The sequence below is a fragment of the Buteo buteo genome, chromosome 2, assembly GCF_964188355.1.
Source record: "Buteo buteo chromosome 2, bButBut1.hap1.1, whole genome shotgun sequence".
Classification (NCBI taxonomy): Eukaryota; Metazoa; Chordata; class Aves; order Accipitriformes; family Accipitridae; genus Buteo; species Buteo buteo.
The window spans coordinates 49,964,986-49,984,576 of NC_134172.1; the positions used below are offsets into that span (position 1 = coordinate 49,964,986).

At 37.3% G+C, this 19,591-nt stretch overlaps 1 protein-coding gene across 4 annotated transcripts in view; it reads left to right on the plus strand.

Annotated features, from left to right (window-relative positions):
• Positions 1–19,591, plus strand: part of SUGCT (succinyl-CoA:glutarate-CoA transferase) — a 357,626-nt gene that overhangs the window by 24,206 nt on the left and 313,829 nt on the right. For all 4 annotated transcript variants that reach the window (XM_075054363.1, XM_075054344.1, XM_075054354.1 and 1 more), the window contains exon 7: positions 19,036–19,127. In XM_075054363.1, the coding sequence (XP_074910464.1) occupies positions 19,036–19,127 (92 nt within the window). The remainder of the gene's footprint in view (positions 1–19,035; positions 19,128–19,591) is intronic.

The window sequence follows — 19,591 nt, forward strand, 5'->3', positions numbered from 1 at the left end:
CTTCAATAAAAGACGTTCATAGAGAAATTTTCAACAGAGGTATTTTTTTCTAATAATAGAAGATATTGCACTGTCAGACTGGTATGTCAAAAGAGGCATTGTCAGAACAAACTGGGTGTTGTGCTTCCAGTAGTTCTTAATGTGGCTTAAGAACAAGGCAGCAGGTCTGGAAAACTGTGAACATTATGCCTGTCTTAAATAAACACAAAAATCATAGGTTTTCAGGCCTTGGGGTATGAACTTTAGTGCTGACAGTGATTGAATAAAGCATTTTGAGGGGAAAAAATATGAAGCTTCTACCTGAGCTTGATTTGATAAAACTAGAGCCTTCTAGCATTGGAAAAGAAAATCAAGCCTCTCCAATCTGTTAGATTTTTGCATTATGCAGTTGGAAGATGGATGGATTAAAGACTTGATCTGTCTTTTTTTTTTTTTTTTTAATAGCTTGAAGTTGTCTGTGAGTGGGCAGTTAAGAGAAGTTAGTAATCAGGGTCTAGAAATAAAATATTCTGGGAGAACAGCTTTTGAGGAGTTGAGTAGCAGACTGGATTTGTGGAGACAAATCATTATTGGGACAGTATAATTACCTATCCATAACAGGGTAATAACCCTTGTGCTATATATTTTGACTGTAGATAAGTTTTTGATACTTTTGAGTAAGCTTTCATAGATAAGTTAGGGAAATGTGATGTACAAGAAATAATTAAAAAAATTGGTTCAAGAGTGATCAGAAACTCCCTGGTATCTTAGCTCTTCTGTTATATAAAGAATAACTATTGGCATTTCATGATTGACATGGAAGGCAGTACCTCAGAACTGATGTTGCTGGGTATTTTTTTTTCTCAAAATAGGTGATGAAATAGAATGTGGATGAGCCCAAAATCCTCATGTGATCATAAGTGTTTGTGATCACAGGGTGTTTGTTGTGGGTTTTATAGTTGAGGGGTAGGAGGAATCTGAAGCTGATTTACAGGTAGAAGACATCACTTTTTTACAGCCTTATACTGTCCTTTAAAATGGTTTCTGGGGCTGTGGCTAAATCTCAGAAGAGTCCTGGAGGGCTGGCCTCAGCAACTCTGCTCAGTTTTTCTTCCTGAAGCCAGGGATTTAAAGCATTCCCAACAGTCCTTGTGTCAGCACAGCCCTATGTGCAGTCATGTGATGAAGTCCTAGCGTAAAAGCTGCACTTCAGTGGCCTGAGATCTCCATGCAGCTCTGAAGGCCCATAAAGCTGTAAGGGAGTAAATTTATACAGCAGGATTATAATTAAAATTACCTTGACCAAATTGTTTACACAAATAAAAGAGCAAGGGTAGAATTAAAGGTTGAAGCAAGTCCAATGTGCTGTGCTTAATCGAAAATAATCAAGTCCTTTTAATATAGTATGGGGAACACTGGGTTAGAGAAGGGTTCTTGGAAGACTTGGTGGTAATGGTGGGGCATGATTGAAGTTGAAGATGAGTCAATGATGTCATATTGTTAGATGAAAGACTAGTATCATACTGGGTTATATAAAGACAGATAAGTCCTAAATGATTGTTTCTCTGCCCTGCTCCACATTGGTAAGGTCTCAGTTGGAAGGCTAAGTCTGCTTCTGGGTACCGTATTTAAAAAATTATGTGGGCAGCTGAAGAGAGTTAGAAGAACCATCTATAGGTCAAAAACATTGCATATGAAAGGTAGCTTGGAAACCTCAATCTTTTTCCTAAAAAAAAAAAAAAATAAAATAAATTTGATGTGATCAGAAGGAACTACTGCAGCTGTCTAACCTAAAGCATTCTGTTCGTTCTTAAATGAAGATCCTGATAGTATGCGAAAGCCAAAAAAAAAAAAAAAAAAAAAAAATCCTTAATGTGTAGAAGTAGCCAAAATGCTACTTGGTATTCAAAGGATAAGGGTGTTAAGAAAAAAAATCTTTAGAAAAATTTTGGGAGCTAGTAATTAAAATAATAAAAGTTCAGACATGACAGTTGGAGAAGTGGATTGTCTTTGATTTTCAGAGAGTTAAGTAATTGGGAATACAAGAGCAGCATACAAAGTAATGATACAGATTTACTATTAGCCATTTTCTTTCTCGAGAGTAGTAAAGGCATGCTGTGAAACTGGAAGATTGGATATTTAAAATTGGTAGTGCATTCCAGAGAAAATTTTGCCTTTTAATATTCTGCAGAGTTTGCTGCCTATCAAGATGCTAGTAGAATTAAAAATGGAGTAGACAATTATATAGGTCAGGAGAACAGGCAGAATTGTTAAGATATTCACTCAGGGAGTTTGGAACAAGCCAGCAGATAATTACTGACTTCTTCAAATACTGAACTAAGTGGTGTCAGTTTTTTGTTGTATACCTCAGGACCTATATGTGAAAGAAACTTAATAATCAAATTTAATGATGGTCTGATTTTGAGGAGGATACGTTACAGTATGACCTTGCAGTTTTTAGATACAGAGAGATTAACTGAACACTTCAGTGCTTTTCTGCCCTGCGCTGATGTTCTGCTTTGTAATCCTCAGTGGAAACTACCTGTTTGCACAGAGTGGTGACTGGTTCCTTTTGCAATAAAGAACTAGCTTTATGGCATGCAGCAGGAGCTTTAAGAGGTTATTATGCTGCTCATGTGTAGTAACTCTGATATCTGAGGTGGCCACAAATATATAATCAAACGTACTGATGCTTTTAAGACTATATTAATTCTAAATATGAATTTCTGTGAAAATTGGGAACAGTTTCAATTTATAAAGCACAAGGGTTAAATACTGTAAGGCAGTAGTCTCATAAAGAAGTTAAAAAGTTATGATTGAAGTTTGTTTGATATAAATCAAAGCCAAGGAGCTAGTTCTGTCTGTGCTGCCAGGGAATAGGACAATTTTTCAAACTATCACTCCTTACTTCTTGTGTTCACCATATGAATAAAGTAGCTAAAGAACCTGATATGAAAATTTTGATCTTTGTATTATACTGTGTTTGCAAGCAGAATTTATACGATTTAATATTTGAAAAAAAACCTTAATGTGCAAGAGGTAGAGTTTTGTATTCTCATGTCCAAGATACCTGATTTCTTTCTAGACATCTAAACAGATTTGTGCCTCACCCTGAAAAACTTCTAGTCATCTGTCAGTTGAGTATCCAAGTTGTGTCAATTTTTCCTTTTGGCTGAGCCATCAAACCAGAACACTTTAGTGTAAGAAGGCAAAGAATTTGCTTATGTGAGGAAATTAATTGGCAGAAATACAGATGTCCAAATATTACTTTGATGATATAAAAAAATTATAATGAAGAGTACTTTAGAAGAAAAACACTTGTTTCTGTGAATGAAGAAACAATTCTTGTTTCTAAGAATAAAGCAATCAATCACCATGGTGGTGCATTGGTGGTCTTACGTGGTACATAGTTCTGCTGGTAAATTCCCTGAGAGAACAACATTGATCTGTTTATGTAGCTGCTTTCCTTTACAAAAGGGAATTTTTGAGGCTAGTGAGGATACATTTATGTCACTGGATAGTGTTGTGTAGGAAGAAAAAATGGAGCGATCTCTAAACCAGCATGGTAAATTGGCTGTAGGGTCAATAGCTGCATTGTTTTTGTGGCTGTACTGGTTGAGTCATTTATCATGGTGTAGCAGTATGTGGTGTTGATGTACTCTCAGTACTTCTTTAGGACCAAAAGATGATTTGTGTAAATGCAAAAATTCAGGAAGGAGACTCTGAGATACCCATTGATTTAAAGGAAGATAGCACTAGAGCTGAGGTTTCTGAAAATTGCCCTTATGTATTTAGGGACTGTCATGTTTTGAGGACTTGCTTCATTTTGGCAGTAAACGTTAAGATAGTATTGTGCCTCTACTTCACTCTGTCTTGTAGAAAGTCACCTGTAAAGTCCCCAAACCTCATTTTGCTTGGCATAAGACCTGTTCCAGAACAGAGTCTGCTGCCTTAGGATTGGCAGTTTGTGGCCAGTATTTCTTCCCAGAGTAAAATACTTAGTGTATGGAGTATAAACTGCAATCCTAACCACATGAAATTTAATTTTTGTAAATGTTATTTATATATAAAATAAATTGTTATAACCTTCCAGCAGTTGACTGCTTTATTCAGAAATAAATGATGAGGACCAGTGGGAGTTTTTAATTTCTTTTCCCAGCCCGTGGTGCCAGTTACTATCCTACTGAAGCACAGCTACACAAGCAGGGGGTTCTTTCTGATGCTGTACAAGGAACTTGATCTTCATTTCTGCTGCTTATGAAGATCTCTGAAGTCTTTCCTGCTGTTCGTTTTCTATCATAGGTGATCCATCTGAAATCGGGTGTTTCTCTTTTGCTTTTCTGGACACAAATGAAAAACATTATATGAGTGTGTTAGACCCAGTATTTTTTTCCCGTACTGGGCTTAGTGATGTATTTGGTGTTTTTTCTTAATACAGAGTTATGTTATTTTGTGATAATTTTTACTTTTACTGAAAAAAACCTAAACCCTAATCATTCTGAGGAAGACTGGGAAACAATGACTCCACAGTTAATCAGACTTGCAAACAGATGACAATGTGATTACTTTGAATTACTTCTACGTTATTGTTCATGTCTTTTAATACTTCTTTTTAAGGGTCATATGTTTTAGAAGCCTGATTAATAGGCTTTGAATTTTTGGGATTGCTTGTTAGAATATTGTAATGTTGTTCAAAATTCTCACAGATTTTAGATTTTTTTTTTTTGTTTGTTCTTGTTTATGTTGTAATTAAGTAAGTTGAAAGTGTCTGCTTAGTCAAAGCACCTGAAACTTGCAAAGGTTTTCTGTGTGGCTTACCCCTAAACAGTTGATTTGGGAAGTGTCACATAACTTTACCTCTTAATTCTATCATGCTCTAAAGATGAACTGCGGTAACAAACCACCACCATCCCCCCCCCCCCCCCCCCCCCCCCCCCCAATCCCAACAAAACAAAAAACCCCAACCCAAAACCCCAACTAAACCAAAACAAACAAAAAACCCAACCCAAAACCTTAAAACCATATCTACTTATTCAGGAAGACTCTCAGCTGCACACTGTTGGAAGCTGTGAGAGTACTTAAGAAAAATGTTAGATAGGCTTATCCTGTTCATATTGGCATTTGTTTTTCTCCATTCCTGGAGACAGAATATGTAGCTAGCTGGGCCTTGAGTCTGGTCTAGTGCATTTGTTTTCATATTCCTGTGCTCCTCTAAGTTTTTCAGACACTAGCTAAACTTCTACACCCATTAGCACAGCTCAGACAACACAAGGACAGATCTGCTGTGCTTTTGGTTCCTCCAGAGTGTAGTCAATAGAACTGTTGCTGAAATACCAACTGCAGGACCAAATCCCCTTAAATACACCTTTACAACCCATTTGGGGAACATGAGTTTCCAAAAGATCGCAGAGTAAATTGTGAACCAGCAAGGTTTGACAGAGGTGTATTGCAGAGCAATTCAGCTTGGTAGCTCTTAATTGTGGGAGAAGCAAATGGACTTGACTTTTGGAGTCTAAGTTTTCTAGTGATGATGGCAGCAGTGCTTTTTAATCAGTATTATACACAAAAAGTATGTATTCAATTCAGGACTGATTGAAATGTAAGTATCACAAAGGTGCATTTTTAGGGTATTTCAGAATAAAACCAAACTTTAAAGATAACTCCTTCTACAGCCCTAATGTGGTTATGATCTATCAAGATGCAGAACCAAAGGATAATTTTCCTACTTAAAACAAATTCGTGTTGCTGGTATGTTTATATGTTTTTCTCTGCTGTTTGGGATCCCAGTATGCTAATTTTGCAAACAGGCCTATTCAAAAGAGGCTTCTGCAAAATTCAGCTGGTTGACAAACTTTTTGGAACTGAGAATGAGGCTGTTTTTCTATACAGCAGGCTTCTGTCAGCACAGCTGTGCTGGTCAGGAATGTGAAGAGGTGTGAACACTGACCTGTTTAGCTGTTTTGGCACAGGCCATTAGCAAATATGTTATTATATTGACAACAAAAGTTTTCTTTTGCTGGTAAAATTGGTCTGCTCAGAGATGTGTCTTCATAAATGGTTTTACCTTTTAGTATGAAGTATAATTTGGTCCGGAAAGCTATATTTGCCCCATATTTACAGTGCTTTGCCAGTACTTCTAGACTACTAAAGGGCTCTGGCATCAGGACAGACCAAACTTCCAAAATGTATCTGTAATCCAAACTAATGTGAAAAGGGTGGAAGCTGAAAGGAGGCGTGTTGAAACAAAGGTTGCTGCAAAACAGATGAGAGCTGACAGGACTGCCTCTCTGTTGGTAGGATTGATATCCTTGCATGATTCAGATCTGCTGTGCACTTCCAGGAAGGTGGGCTTTAGTTGAGTGACACTAAATCTTTGAGTTTGTGCTGTTTCTGTCATAAGCAGAGCAGCAGCCGGAGTTTTTTTTTTTTATTGTAAATGATTGAGCTAGCCTTTTACACTGGCATTAAGCATCCCAGCAGGAGGGCCTTGCTGTTTTTTCCACTGTTATTTCTTCAGTCACACATAGCTTGAATATCCAAAATACTGTGAGTTTAGGAATAAGAAACAGTTGAAAATGAGTGCTATTCTGAAACACTGTGTTCCCATTAGTTGTTCAATATAAGGCATATATGAAGCTTAATGACTAAGTCATAATTTTTCCTTGCTTTAAAATTAAGTATTTACTATCAGCTGTGCATAGAAGTAATATTTTTCTTATGACTTCACACTCATTGCTTGTTCTTTCATCTAAATAGCAGTATTTTGTACAAAATCTCAAACTTCAGGATTTTGGACTCTGTCCTAATGAAGAATACTATAGCAGACAGAGAGCCTGTGAGTTGTAAGATTTGACACTGGATTAGTTTACAGTGAATGAAACCACATTAGGCACTGAAATCCTGGATATGAACAGCATAGCAACACAGTACAATTGTGGAGACACTGATGTTTTAATGTTTATTTTTCAGTAGCTATTATACTTGGACTGGTGCCAAGCTAAGTTAACAGAAATAAAGCTGGAAGATTTTAGGTAGCTTCAGAGGCCTTGCAGTAGGCTTTTGTAAAGCAGTATTTATTGTGTTTGAGTTCTAATATTCTAAAGAGAAGACCCAAGAAAAGATCACCAAACATTTTATTTGTTATTACTAAAGATTTCTTTGCTGCTTTCCAAAGGAAATATTTCTTCAGGGATCTCCTGTCTTGTAGCTGTCTTATCTGCTTTGTTGGTTTATTAATCTTTTTTCCTTGCCTGATGGACTTACTTCATATGAAGATTGCAGGAATTTGTGTTTTGGTTTTTTGTTTGTTTGGTTTTTTTTGCTTTACTGTTTAAAGTGGTGAGGTTTTGAGACTTCACCAACAAAATGAATATGACTTATTAAAATGGTACAAAAATCCAGTGTCTTTGTGGTGCCCATTCACAGTATTTTCTGTGGGTGTCGTTAGATTGGTAGAAAGACTGCAAGTGGCTGGTATTGACTTGAAAATGTTTCCCAGTAAGCATATGGTCTTAATTTCTTCTGTTTTTAAAATACTGTGATAAAATAAAACATTTTGTCAGTAGCTAACAAAGAAAAAGAAAACAGTTTTGGGTGTAGAAAACACAAACTATTGAAAAACAGCCTGTATTTTGTCATTTTTAGAAACCAAAATGGTGGCAGTATTTGGCGCTTCTCCATGTACTTGAATGTTAAAAGCATTCTGTATCCCAGCATTTATGTCAACATTGGCTGAAACCCACTGATCTATAAGTTGTCTTGTAGAGAAAACTTTGTCATTGGAAGTTGTAGATGTTACTGCAAAGTGAGGGTGTAATGAGAATATGTTTGTGGATAACAGCCTTCCCATAAGTAAAAGTTCCTGTAAAGAGAAGAGAATAATCTGTTTGCGATACATGGGACAAGAAGTAACTGTTAAAATTCCAGCAAAAAAAGATTCTAATTAAACATTAAGAAAAGCTTTCTAATAGATAGGATGATGTTCTTGTCTAGGAGTAGAGTCCTTGTGGATATTGCAAAGTCAGGATAGGGATATCTAGTGCCATTGTGATCATGTCTTCCAGCGAACCCTGACCACCTTTTCAAGAGGAGAATGGGAGGCCAGAATTTTGTAACCTCTTTTGAGAGTACATCTTTCAAAATAATTTTATGGAACTGCGACTACAAGGTGCTTACTTATATAAAACTATCCTCTTTGTACAATAAGAAAGGGTATTATATATCATGTACCTTCTAAGGGTATATAACATATGATTGTTTGCTAGTTTCTTTTATTTCTGTCAAATTAAAGTCATGATCTTAAGATATGTGGGAGTGAATTTGGTAATGAATCCTAACTTCTTTTAACATTCAAACTGAAAAACCTAAATATAGTAAAATACATGGTCTGGAAGTAATGATACCATCACTGCTATAAATTGCTCTGATGCTCTTAACTTTATTGTAGTTCTGAAAGCCTTCACAAAGTGATGTTCTGAGATGTTTGAGTACTCTGTCCAATCAAAAGTTTGTTCAGTTGCTTGGACTGAACAACGGGTATCTTGTTATATTTTGTATTGTATTTATCTATTTAGAAGGTGTTTCTCATCAATGAGATGTGACTCAGAGGATTTGATTAGAGGTAATTGTGTTAGGAAAATCTTTACAGAGAGGAAAAACCCATGTATGTGAAATCAGTTGTGTCCACTACAGATTTTATTTGTGAAGGCAGAGTTTCTTTTTATGTATGACCCTTCCTAAGGAGCCAATTGGCAAAATCTGTTAGTAGAAAAATATTCAAGTTGGGCAATACATTGAATTAATCAGTTATTAGATTCAGCTGTTTCAAGTAACCAGATGCATTTACTTCTCACCACTCCACATATTAAATTCCTGTAAATGATCAACAACTATTATATTTAACTATGCATTGTATAATCAGGGAATCTGTTAATGTTAAGAATATTCAAGATCACTTTCATATGTGTTTCCAAGAAAAGGCTCTTTCAACTTTTCTTTATGTTCACTTAGTCTAATGTACTGGTAAGTCACTGCAACTTTCCACTTCCATCTGGTCTGCAAGAACAGTTCATTTATACTTCAAGCTGGGATTTACACCTTCATTAGGTTGCATAGAAAATTAATGTTGTATCAGGACTTCAAATGAAATTCGTGTTACAGTTTATGATTTCAGAAACAGGAGGTAGGTGCATGCTCATTCTTTGAGCTGAGTAGGGATTTTGCTGTTTATATATTTTGTGTGCGTAAACCAGAGAGACCTGTAATCAGGCTCAGAATATGTCAGTAAAGTTATTGGGTTGAAAGGACAGCCTGGAATTTTAAGAATGTGTCATATTCCATATAACTAACTTAATCCTCTTTGGGAATTAAACGTTACAGATTTATTTTGGAAATTTTTGAGGAAGTGTTTGGAAAGTTTAGAAAAATTTCCATACTGATTTTGAGTGTGACACTCTCTTCCAGCTTCAGCCCCTTGAGGGACCATGTATTTGACCTTAGAGGGAGAATTCAGGGTCATAGTACACATGCTCATGCATGCACACACATGTGGACTTGCAACCCCCGAGTGTAGTGGAGTGCTTAGTCAAGGTCAGCTTCTTCACTGGACATTGCTGCACAGACTTGTCTGTCAACATAACTATGTACAATCACAGCAAATGAAGGTCTGTTCAGGTAATACAACTTTAGAATGAATGTTGTCTGATTCAGATGAGAAATAATTATGTAATTAAGTAGTTACTTTAAATTTTTGTTGTAGGGTCACAGGATAATCATGTCCTTATCAGAACCTACTGTGTATCTGTGGCCTCAGAATTGAGACTTCTCTGAGGCTATCCTGACACTGTACTGCTTGGCCATAGCATTATAAATATTCATGGGAGATACACCTTGCAGGTACTCAGTTTTACACATTTTTCACTACAGAAATAGCATGATTGTTAGTATCTGTTGAGCTGAAGTCAGGTATCTTCCTGGTGACTCCTGGCTGACTCTCAGCATTAGCCGGCTGTTTCTCACGAGCATTTGCTCCCTTACCTTAGTAGTAATAGCATGGCAGAGGTACATGGGTGGAGGAGTTCTAGCAAAGTAGGTGAGGACACACAGAGGCTAGTACAGGCAGTTCACCCCAGTATTTAGCTAGTTTTTGTGCAAGTTTTGCAACCTGGATGGATTCTGGGGGAATGCCACTGCTATACTGCTAGGAGTAATTGACTTCACTGTTTTAAAATTAGCTTTTACAGTGGAAGTATTTGGAGTCATAAGATCAGCTGAATCTGTACCAAACAGGGTACATGGAGTGAATTGTTACCTTTAAGAGTGTGTAGCTAGGAATACTGGAATAAATCCAAAATAATGGTGGGGAATTAGGGTGTCTCTCAGTCTCCTTACAAGGTGTGGAGAAAAGTTTGAGTACTTAATCTGAGTGCCATCTAAAAGCTTAAGCTTTTAATTGAAATTTTGTTTTCAGAAAATGGTCACCATGTGGCATTTAATTTCTGAGATCATGTAGCAGAGTGCCTCCACTTAGATTGGGGAGCTGTTTCTGCCTTGAAATTCAGAGAGTGACAAGTTAAACTTTAGCTGACTTAGCAAAAGAGAGTGATAGTAGCATCTCTTAGGTAATTACAGTTTAGGTTATGGAGGGAAGAACTGCTTTCTTGTAACTTATATTTGGCATGTTGAAAAGCTAGAAAATATGGCCCAGAAGTTTGCAGGCCTGATTAAAAGCCTGTTGAAAACCAGACTTGCGTTGTTTGAAATGGTCTGTGGCTGTGTCCCAGAAGTGTGGTTGGTGTTTTCAGAGGAGTTGTGTGAGGCTGGGTACCCAGATCACATGAAAATTGAATGGAATTGGATAACTGGCAGAGTCTGTTGTTTGTCCCCTTCTAGTCTTTCAGTAGCTAAATTGTAGCAGAAAGTTTTGTGTTTGATTTAATAATTTTATCTTTGCCTTCCAATTTATAACACCTGATTTTGTTTAAAATACAGGTTTAGAATGTCTAAATCAGCATGTGTAGAAGCAATAAAGTAATTGATATATTGTACACATTCACAATCATCAATTGGAAAATGAAATGTATTTATCAGATTGTTGGTCGGATTTTATGCCTGCTGACTTAAGGTGGCTGTTTTTTTAAATACTTTCATCTCTCTTGACAGTTTGCTCTGACTTCACCTTTTTCATATCGGTTCTGATCTGTAAGCTTGCCTAACCAGGAAGCTGTACTTCCTTTCCTTCTGACCAACACATGGCAAGCATTTTCCAAAAGTCGTTACTCATTTTGCTAACGTATTTGGCAGCTCTGACATTGCAAAGTTTCATATAATGCGTCTGTTACATTTTGGCTTTTCTCATCACAGAGAGTTGCTTGTGTTCTTCTGCTTGTTTCATTAATCTTTATTAAGTAAAGATGTAAGCTGTCTTTAATTGAATGTTTTCTTTTGGCAATAGAACAAGTCAAAAGGTGTTTCTCATTAATTTGTTATTCAGTAGGGATAGCCATCTATCTGGATTGAATTTGTGACAATGTTTAGTCCCTATTTGTAGAAATGCCTATGTCAAACATATTTTTCTGTGTTTTGCCCAGAATATCATATACAGGCTGACTTTATAATGTCATTTGTCATGTGGGAATTGAGCTACAGGGAATTGGTCTGTGTTGACAGCATGTCTCCATGTTGGTTTTTCCTCTCCTTTTAGTACAATGTGTTTTATATTTGGTATTATAAAGTTTTATCATGGTATCAAATCATGAAGAAGTGCAGAAATGATGGCTTTTGGTTTTCTCTAGCATGTGATACAAATATTTTGGGCAAAGGTCATAATGAGAAATGCTGACCTTTGTTTTTTATGACACAGAAAATCACATTCAGACTTTCTTGTAGGATTTAATTACAGGGCCATCATTAGCTTGAAAGCAAATTGTATTGAAGAAATGAGACTAGCAATTTCAGGTGTTGCACGAGTTCTTTTGTCTCCCAGTTCCTGTGCTTTTAGTAATTTTTTTTAAGATTTACTTCTTTCTCTGTTGTTTTGTAGAAGGTGCAAACTGTGTTCATGACCCACTATCCTGGGGAAAGTGTTAAATTTCATCAAATACAAATCAAATGCACAAAAACCTAAGAAATGAAGAAGCATTTTTGTTAACCTTTGTAAAAATCCCAAATGAATCTAAGATAACTTATGTAAACGTATTGGGTTTACGGTGATTGTCCTTTAAGTGATGATACTGCAACACATTAGTGTCTCTTTATCCCAGATGCTTTCAGGCAGCTCCTAGCTGAAATGAATTGTTTTTATACACGTTGGGAATCCTGTCATCATATTGTCAGTAACTCCTAAGCAAGGAAACGGGGTGTCCAAATGTGTGTTCAGTATACGTCTTGGAATAGCATAGGATCTACGGACACATGGAACTTTGTCTGGGACAAAGTTGTTTATTTGGTTTGCCTGCTTTCTTAAAATTTATGAAGAATGTCTGCCATAGATGTAGCTAAAAATCCCACTGTCATCTGGCAAAAATGAAATAAAGCTATGTTGTAGCTGACATGGTATTATAAAGCTAAACCTGGAAAGACACATTAGTTTTTCTAACAGAGTTCTTTTTGGAAACAGTTTTTGCTAGCATTTTTAAATTTAGTGTGACATTTTTGAGCATCTGGCATTTGGCAGCTTCACTAATAACACTTTTGTGCAGTCTAACAGCTTTTACTGTTATTATGTTTTTCCTAATCTTCAGCCTGACCTTTCTCACTTCATAATATTTATTTCTGTATCTCAGAACAGAATCATTTAGGGTGGATTCCAAAGCAAAGTATGTCTCTCGTGATAAATATATTGACCAATTTAAAGTGGATAAACTAGCAGTAGTTTGTTATGACATATTATTTTTTCCCAAACTTTTGTCCAATATGATGCCTGCAACTACTATCATTTTTCCTGTGGTATGTTCCAAAGCTTGAGTGCCGTCACATGGCACTTGTACACTTAAGCACAGAAATGATTAGCTTCATTGTGTCAGAGGTGACTTCTGCGTTTCAGACTAATTGGCCCCCTTTCATCAGAGCAGGAATGTCACACCAACCCTAGAGAAGTAAATAAGATTTATTTCCCATTGAGGAGTGTCTTTATTTTACTAGGTCTCTCTGATCCAACTCGAGAAATCTGGGGGAAAGAAATACTTTCAGGCCTTCCCTTTGTCAGGAATTGTGATGTATTAATAACAATGTAATTTAATCAGATAATAGCAGTAGTCTCACTCTTAGTTTTAATTGGAATGGGTATATATTGCCAATATTTATGGGAATTTTATTTATTTTCATTCTTTTTACCAAATTAATCTTCAATCAGTAGCAATTAGTGTCTTGCATAAAGTTACTTCTGTAAAGCCCCCAGCTAGTGATGAGGACCTTAGAGCTATTATAATTTACTGTTTATATTGACATGATTATCTTTCAGTTTTGCTAGATAAATATTTTTTAGTCATCTTGAGTCTTGTTGCTCTGTGTCAAAGATTTGGCCATCAGACAACCTTTTTTAGAGGCTTTTTTAGAACAGCTGTGAGCTGCATTATTCTGTATTAGCTGCCTTATTTTCTGAAACTTTAATTGTCATATTCCCCCAAAAATGAATAAAACAGATACTGGAACAGAGATATATCCTTTTTTTATGTCACATTAAGCATGTTTCATTTCGAATATTCATACACTGTATGCTATGCTGCAGACTAACAAAGAGAGATGGTAGAGATCTTAGTCGATATTCTTTCAAAATTTTCAGCTGCAAGTTTATCTTTAACCAGTTGGAAAGTTCTGAAAATGGTATGCTAAATATAGCTCGTAAGGTCATTTTCTCCATTCTTGTCTCAGATAAGGGTACAGGATTGCTGGCAGAAATTGTGAGGGATACAGGATTGCTGGTGGAAAGCTGTGGCATTCACTTTGTAAATGCCTACCATTGAGGCTGTTTCCCTTATACAAAGTAGCCAGTGCAACTTGTTCTTTCATACTTGTCTCATACCCAGTTCATTTTTCTTGCTCACAAAAAGGTAAAGACAATAAAGGTACACTTCCTTATGTAGAAGATAGACTTGGCTGCAGGGTCAGGACAGGAACAGGAAGATTAGGTGTGACTATGCTGAATAAGCAAATAGTCCTTTAGTAGACAGGTGGAGTTTGTGTTTCTGGTGGTTCCAAATGCTTGCTATGCAGTCTAAATGATGCTTTGACAATGACAATTTTTAGGAGGCACCTGGAGATCTGACTGGGGGTTATTGTGTCTTGTAACCAGTTTGATTGTGAAACTGGCGTACATTTCGCAGTAAAGCAAAACAGCTCATACTGCAACAATTTTGAGATCTAGGTACTTGAGGATGTGGCAGGTATCAGAATAAACTGTGCCTTCCTAGTGCAAGTGTAGAGTAGGGATTTTGGGAGTCGAATAAGATTTTGGGGGCTGCAACTTTCTTTTATTCTTTCCAGATTCCATTTTATACAAATCTAAAGCTTTACATGAAATTAGGCATCAGGCAGTTCCCTCTCCAGCTGAAATGATTTAGAAAACTCTGATTAATTAAGTTTTTAAAATCCTTTTGTCTCTCCTCTGAAATAAAATCGCCCCCCCGGAAAAAAAATTCTCTGGACTTAAGGGACTGAAATAAATTCTCTACTGGTAGAAAGAGACTTTAAATACTGACTGTAGCCTAAGGAGGTAGACTCCACTAGAGGGCAGTTCAGAGCAAGAGTGTAATCAGTTGCCTCGTTTCCTCTTCAGAGACCATCTCTGTAAAGTCTATTCTTTCTGTGTTCAACAGGGATTATCTTTTGAGCCTAAAGTATTTTCCACTATATCTAAACTTGATAAGCCACTAACTACATTATACTAAACAGGAACCTATATTTAGGGTTAAGCGCATGTAATTGCAAATCTACGCTTCTGTATGCTGAATTCAAGTGTGAGAGAATGCAGGTTATTTGGACAAACATAAACTTTGGGTGGCATTTTTGTATCTTTAAGATGTTTTATATATTTTTATATATATATACACACATACATGCACATATATATGTGTATATATATGTATGTCTATATAGTACAGTTATGGTGAGATCTGTGCCCAAGGCTGCAAATTTTCTGAATGTAATTTTGTGCTCTCCTTCAAACTTTTTGTGCTTGTGTACATAGTTATTTCTAAAACATCTGCACTGGGTTGCTTCATTGACCTGTGTAGTTTACTACAATAATAATGTTCAGCCTTTGATTTTTATCTGGATAATGAGATCTTTCATTTTTAGAAATAGCTATTAATCACTTAACTCTTACAGTTAAATGGCTACCTCTTCTTCCAGGCATTTTATATGTCCATAGTTCCTGGGGCAAACCATTTCCAGTGGCAACAGATTTTGTCCCCACACTAGCTTTGTCAATTCAGAATTCTAATCAAAAGCAGAATTATGTATTTTTTCATTTTAATCTATTGTGACTTGTGAAAACTAATTAAACATTCCTTAGAACCTCTAATTTTAACCAGAAAGCCATTAAATAATAACTTTTATTTTGAAACCAGGCTGTTATAATGTGTGAATAGGATGTAAAATTGTATTTCTAAAATACCACTTGAAAAATGCATGACTTGTTGCCTGCCACCTTTCCTGAATATAGTGTTTGAGGGATGGGTGTTTGTCCTTGCCAGAAGAGCATTGCAAAGCATTTTATAGTTGTTCTGTCTACATACCAAATGCTTAATTTTCAGATGTTTTCTGTTTATGAAAACATTTGTGTGAGCAGACGTGTTGAGATGTCTTTTCTTTGTTAATAATCGAGGCCAGTACATAATTTCTCACTTACTTCAATATGCTTTTCACTATTCAATTAAAGTTGTTTTGAGTATATTTTTTTTATTGAGCAAGATTTTGTTTTTGAAGTGGCCCCGCACATTTAAGTGGTTTTAATGCTACAGTTCATTCCAATGAGATAATGGTATATGCCTAGTTGGAGCCCTTCAGAGCATTTTTGGGTGGATCCACCATATTTTATTTGCTAATCCTGTTGTGTTTGAATATGAAAACTTTGTTATTTTTTGTAAACTTAAGTGTGTAAATATGAAAGGAAATGTTACCAGTTGCTATTTAGGGTCTCAGTCAGCTGTTGTCAGAGACATGATTTCAAATAAAACTGAGTAAACTGGTAGGTTTTTTTTCTTCTGTCTTGTGAGTAGTGAAGTCAATAAGATACAGATTTGAACATAAGAAAAGCGTTGAATCCTTTCTTCCAATATGTTTGTTTTGAGGCTATGTTGACAAAGTCAATGTGCTGGCTGTAGTATTCTGATACTCCCTGTGACACTGAGTGTGGAAGTTGAGTTCCTCCTCAGCTTTGCACAATGCGGATCTGATGTCTCCAGAAAAATATCAGGTAATTAAGATAGTTTGTGGTATAATGGGGAAATCAGTATGGCTAGTAGATATTGTTTTGCATGGCTAGAGGGCGTTGTTTTGCTTGGTTGATTTACTAAATATTAATTGGAGTAACAAAGTGATTTGACTCCAGTTTGAAGTGATCATTATTCTCTTGCACTGTATTTTAGAAGTAATTTATGAATTTTGTACATAACAACATTGGTCCAAACGGAGGAACTGAGGAAGATTACCCCAATGAGTAATGATTTTTAATTGTGTGCTGTAATCAACAAAGCCAATGTTTAGGCTGTCACGTCTATCAAACAGACCGTATGTCTATAGAGAAGATTATTCCAGGAGAATAATTAAAAAGAATTTAGGAGATTCAGGGAGTTTTATCTTGCAGTTTTTGTTGATCTATTTTTATTTTAATGCTGTTCTCACAGCTAAGAGTAATACAGAAACATTGCCTTAAAAGTGCCAGCCAAACTAGGAATCCTGTCTGTGACATATCTCCTAATTGTTTGCTCCTGTAATTATGGAATTTCTCCTAGAGATACCTAAAAAGGGAAAAGAAAGCATGAGGATAGCTTTTGAATTTGCTGCCTCGGAGGAGGAGAGACTTAAGTGATCTGTAAGGGCTCTGGTTGTTTCTATTAGTTCTAATAATAACAATCAAACATGTTGCTCCTTCCCTGTTGGCTTCTCACCTCTGTGCTGGTGGTCACTGGTTCCATAAGAGAAAACCAGACTTGGCTTTTTAACCACTTACGGTCATTACATTGTACAGGCCTAGTACATTAACTACCTCCAACTTCAGCCCTAAATTATTAGGTTATACTGTGATTGACAGGCAGTAATCCCTTGTAGGGGAATAGGATTGATATCTGGATTTGTAACTTCTTCAGTTGATCCTGCAAGACCTCCTCAACTGGAAGATTCTGTGTTTTTTGTTGGAAGAACATGATGAGTTAAAGCAAAGGAAAGCAAGAGAGCGTCCTTCTGGCTACAGCTGTGTATTGGGTTTGTGTGATGGGGTTTTGGTAGTGGGGGAGGGCTGCAGGGGTGGCTCCTGTGAGAAGGTGCTGGAAGCTTCCCCAGCTCCAAGTTGGACCCACCTCTGGCCAAGGCCGAGCCCATCGGTGATGGTGGTAGGGCTTCTGGGAGAACAGATTTAAGAAGGGGAACCTGCAGTGAGTGAAGGGAGTAGGATGCAAGAGAAACCCCTGTGCAGACAGCAAGGTCAGTGAAAAAGGAGGGGGAGGAGGGGATGCCCCTGCAGCCCATGGAGGTGAGCGGGGGAGCAGATACCCACCTGCAGCCTGGGGAGCAGCCCACGCCGGAGCAGGTGGGTGCCCCTGAAGATGGCCGTGACTCCATGGGAAACTCATGCTGGAGCAGTGTGTGACTGAAGATCGGCCTGCGAAAATGACCCATGCCAGGGAGGTTTGTGAGGAACTTCAGCCTGTGGAAAGGACTCATGTTGGAGAAGTTTGTGAAGGACTGTCTCCCGTGGGAGGGACCCCATGCTGGAGCAGGGGAAGAGTGAGGAGTCCTCCCCCTGAGGAGGAAGGAGCAGCAGAGACAACGTGTGATGAACTGACCCCAACCCCCATCCCCTGTTCCCCTGCGCTGCTGGGGGGGAGGAGGTAGAGAAAAGCGGGAGTGGAGTTGAGCCGGGAAAAGGAGGCAGAGGTGGGGGGGAAGGTGTTTTAAGAGTTGGCTTTACTTTGCATTATCCTGTTTTGTTTTGATTTGATTTGTAGTAGATTAAATTGATTTTGTTTTTTCCCCAAACTGAGTCTGTCTTTTGCCCATGACCGTAAGTGGTGAGTGATCCTTCCCAGTCTTTGTCTCAACCCACGAATGAGTGAGTGAGCAGCTTCGTGGTGCTTTGTTGCTGGCTGGGCTTAAACCATGACAAGCTGTTAATTCTAAGCTAATTCTGTAGCTGAACAAAACTGTATTTATGTAGTCTAAAAGTCTTAAAAAATTTTAAGACTGTAGTCTTAAAATACAAAAGTCTTTTGTATTTTTGCATTTCATTGTTGCTAACTCTGGGCAAAGAGATTGTGTGTACTTGTAGAGGGCCAGCCGTGCCCTCTGTTCTAAACAATGTTTTATTTTGAAGGTAGCTCTGTATAGATGTGGAATAAAGTGAGAGAAGTAAGGCGGGAACACTTAATGTGTCTAAACCATAGTGTCATGTTTTTAGTATGGTTTGTGGTATTCAAGATATCTTTATGGCAGAGTGGAGATACAACACAGGCAACTTGGGGCCTGTTGGACAGCAGTTGGAGGCCTGTAGAGATACTGTAGAGCCTCTGAAGTGACATCTGAATCCCACTTCAGCTGACCCAGCAAATTAAAAGAAGGAATTCTATCCAAAGTGAATGAAACCTAGCAGGGCCAGGAATCTGTCTAGAATTAAGATTAAACACATCGTCAACCCACACAGAATAAATCCAACTTTTACTCTTAAAAATGTGCAGGAATAAATAGAATACAATAGCATTCATTGGTTGTACAGTCTGGACAACTTGTGAACAAAAGCTAATGAGAAATACTAGTTGGTTCCTTTTTGTACTAAAATAGTAATATGTGTTTATGTTGTACTTGTCCTTGATTAAATTACTAGTTGTTTTCTTTCTGTTTTAGGTTATGGTCAGACTGGTCCAATGGTTCAGAGAGGTGGATATGACTCCATTGCAGCTGCTGTTTCTGGTCTCATGCATATCACAGGGCATGAGGTATGGTGCTCAACTTATAAATTTAACAGAATCTTTGTGCCATATACTAAAATTTGATGCTGCATGGAGCAAGTTAGCCTATGCTAACACATCTGTTATGCATGCCTTCCTGAGCCCAACAAGTCTTATCTCTGGGAATCTAAGAAAATGATAGTGCTTATGTCCTTCAGGTATCTCACTCCAGGCTCCAGGCAAAGCCAATGCCTGAGAAACAGAAAATGGAAGAAAAATGGTATTATAAATCTCAAGTGAATAAATTGACAATTTATGCTAACCTGTTAATGGCCATTTGTAGTCACTTCAAGAGCTGTAATAGACACATTATTGCCAGCTGTATGATGGAACCATACATATGTGTGGGAAGTCTCACCTGTGCTTTGATTTTGATATTCCCTCTTTAAAAGAGGGAATTGTGAAGCCATCCAGATAACTCTGACAAACTGTCTTTTCAATCATCCTGCCTG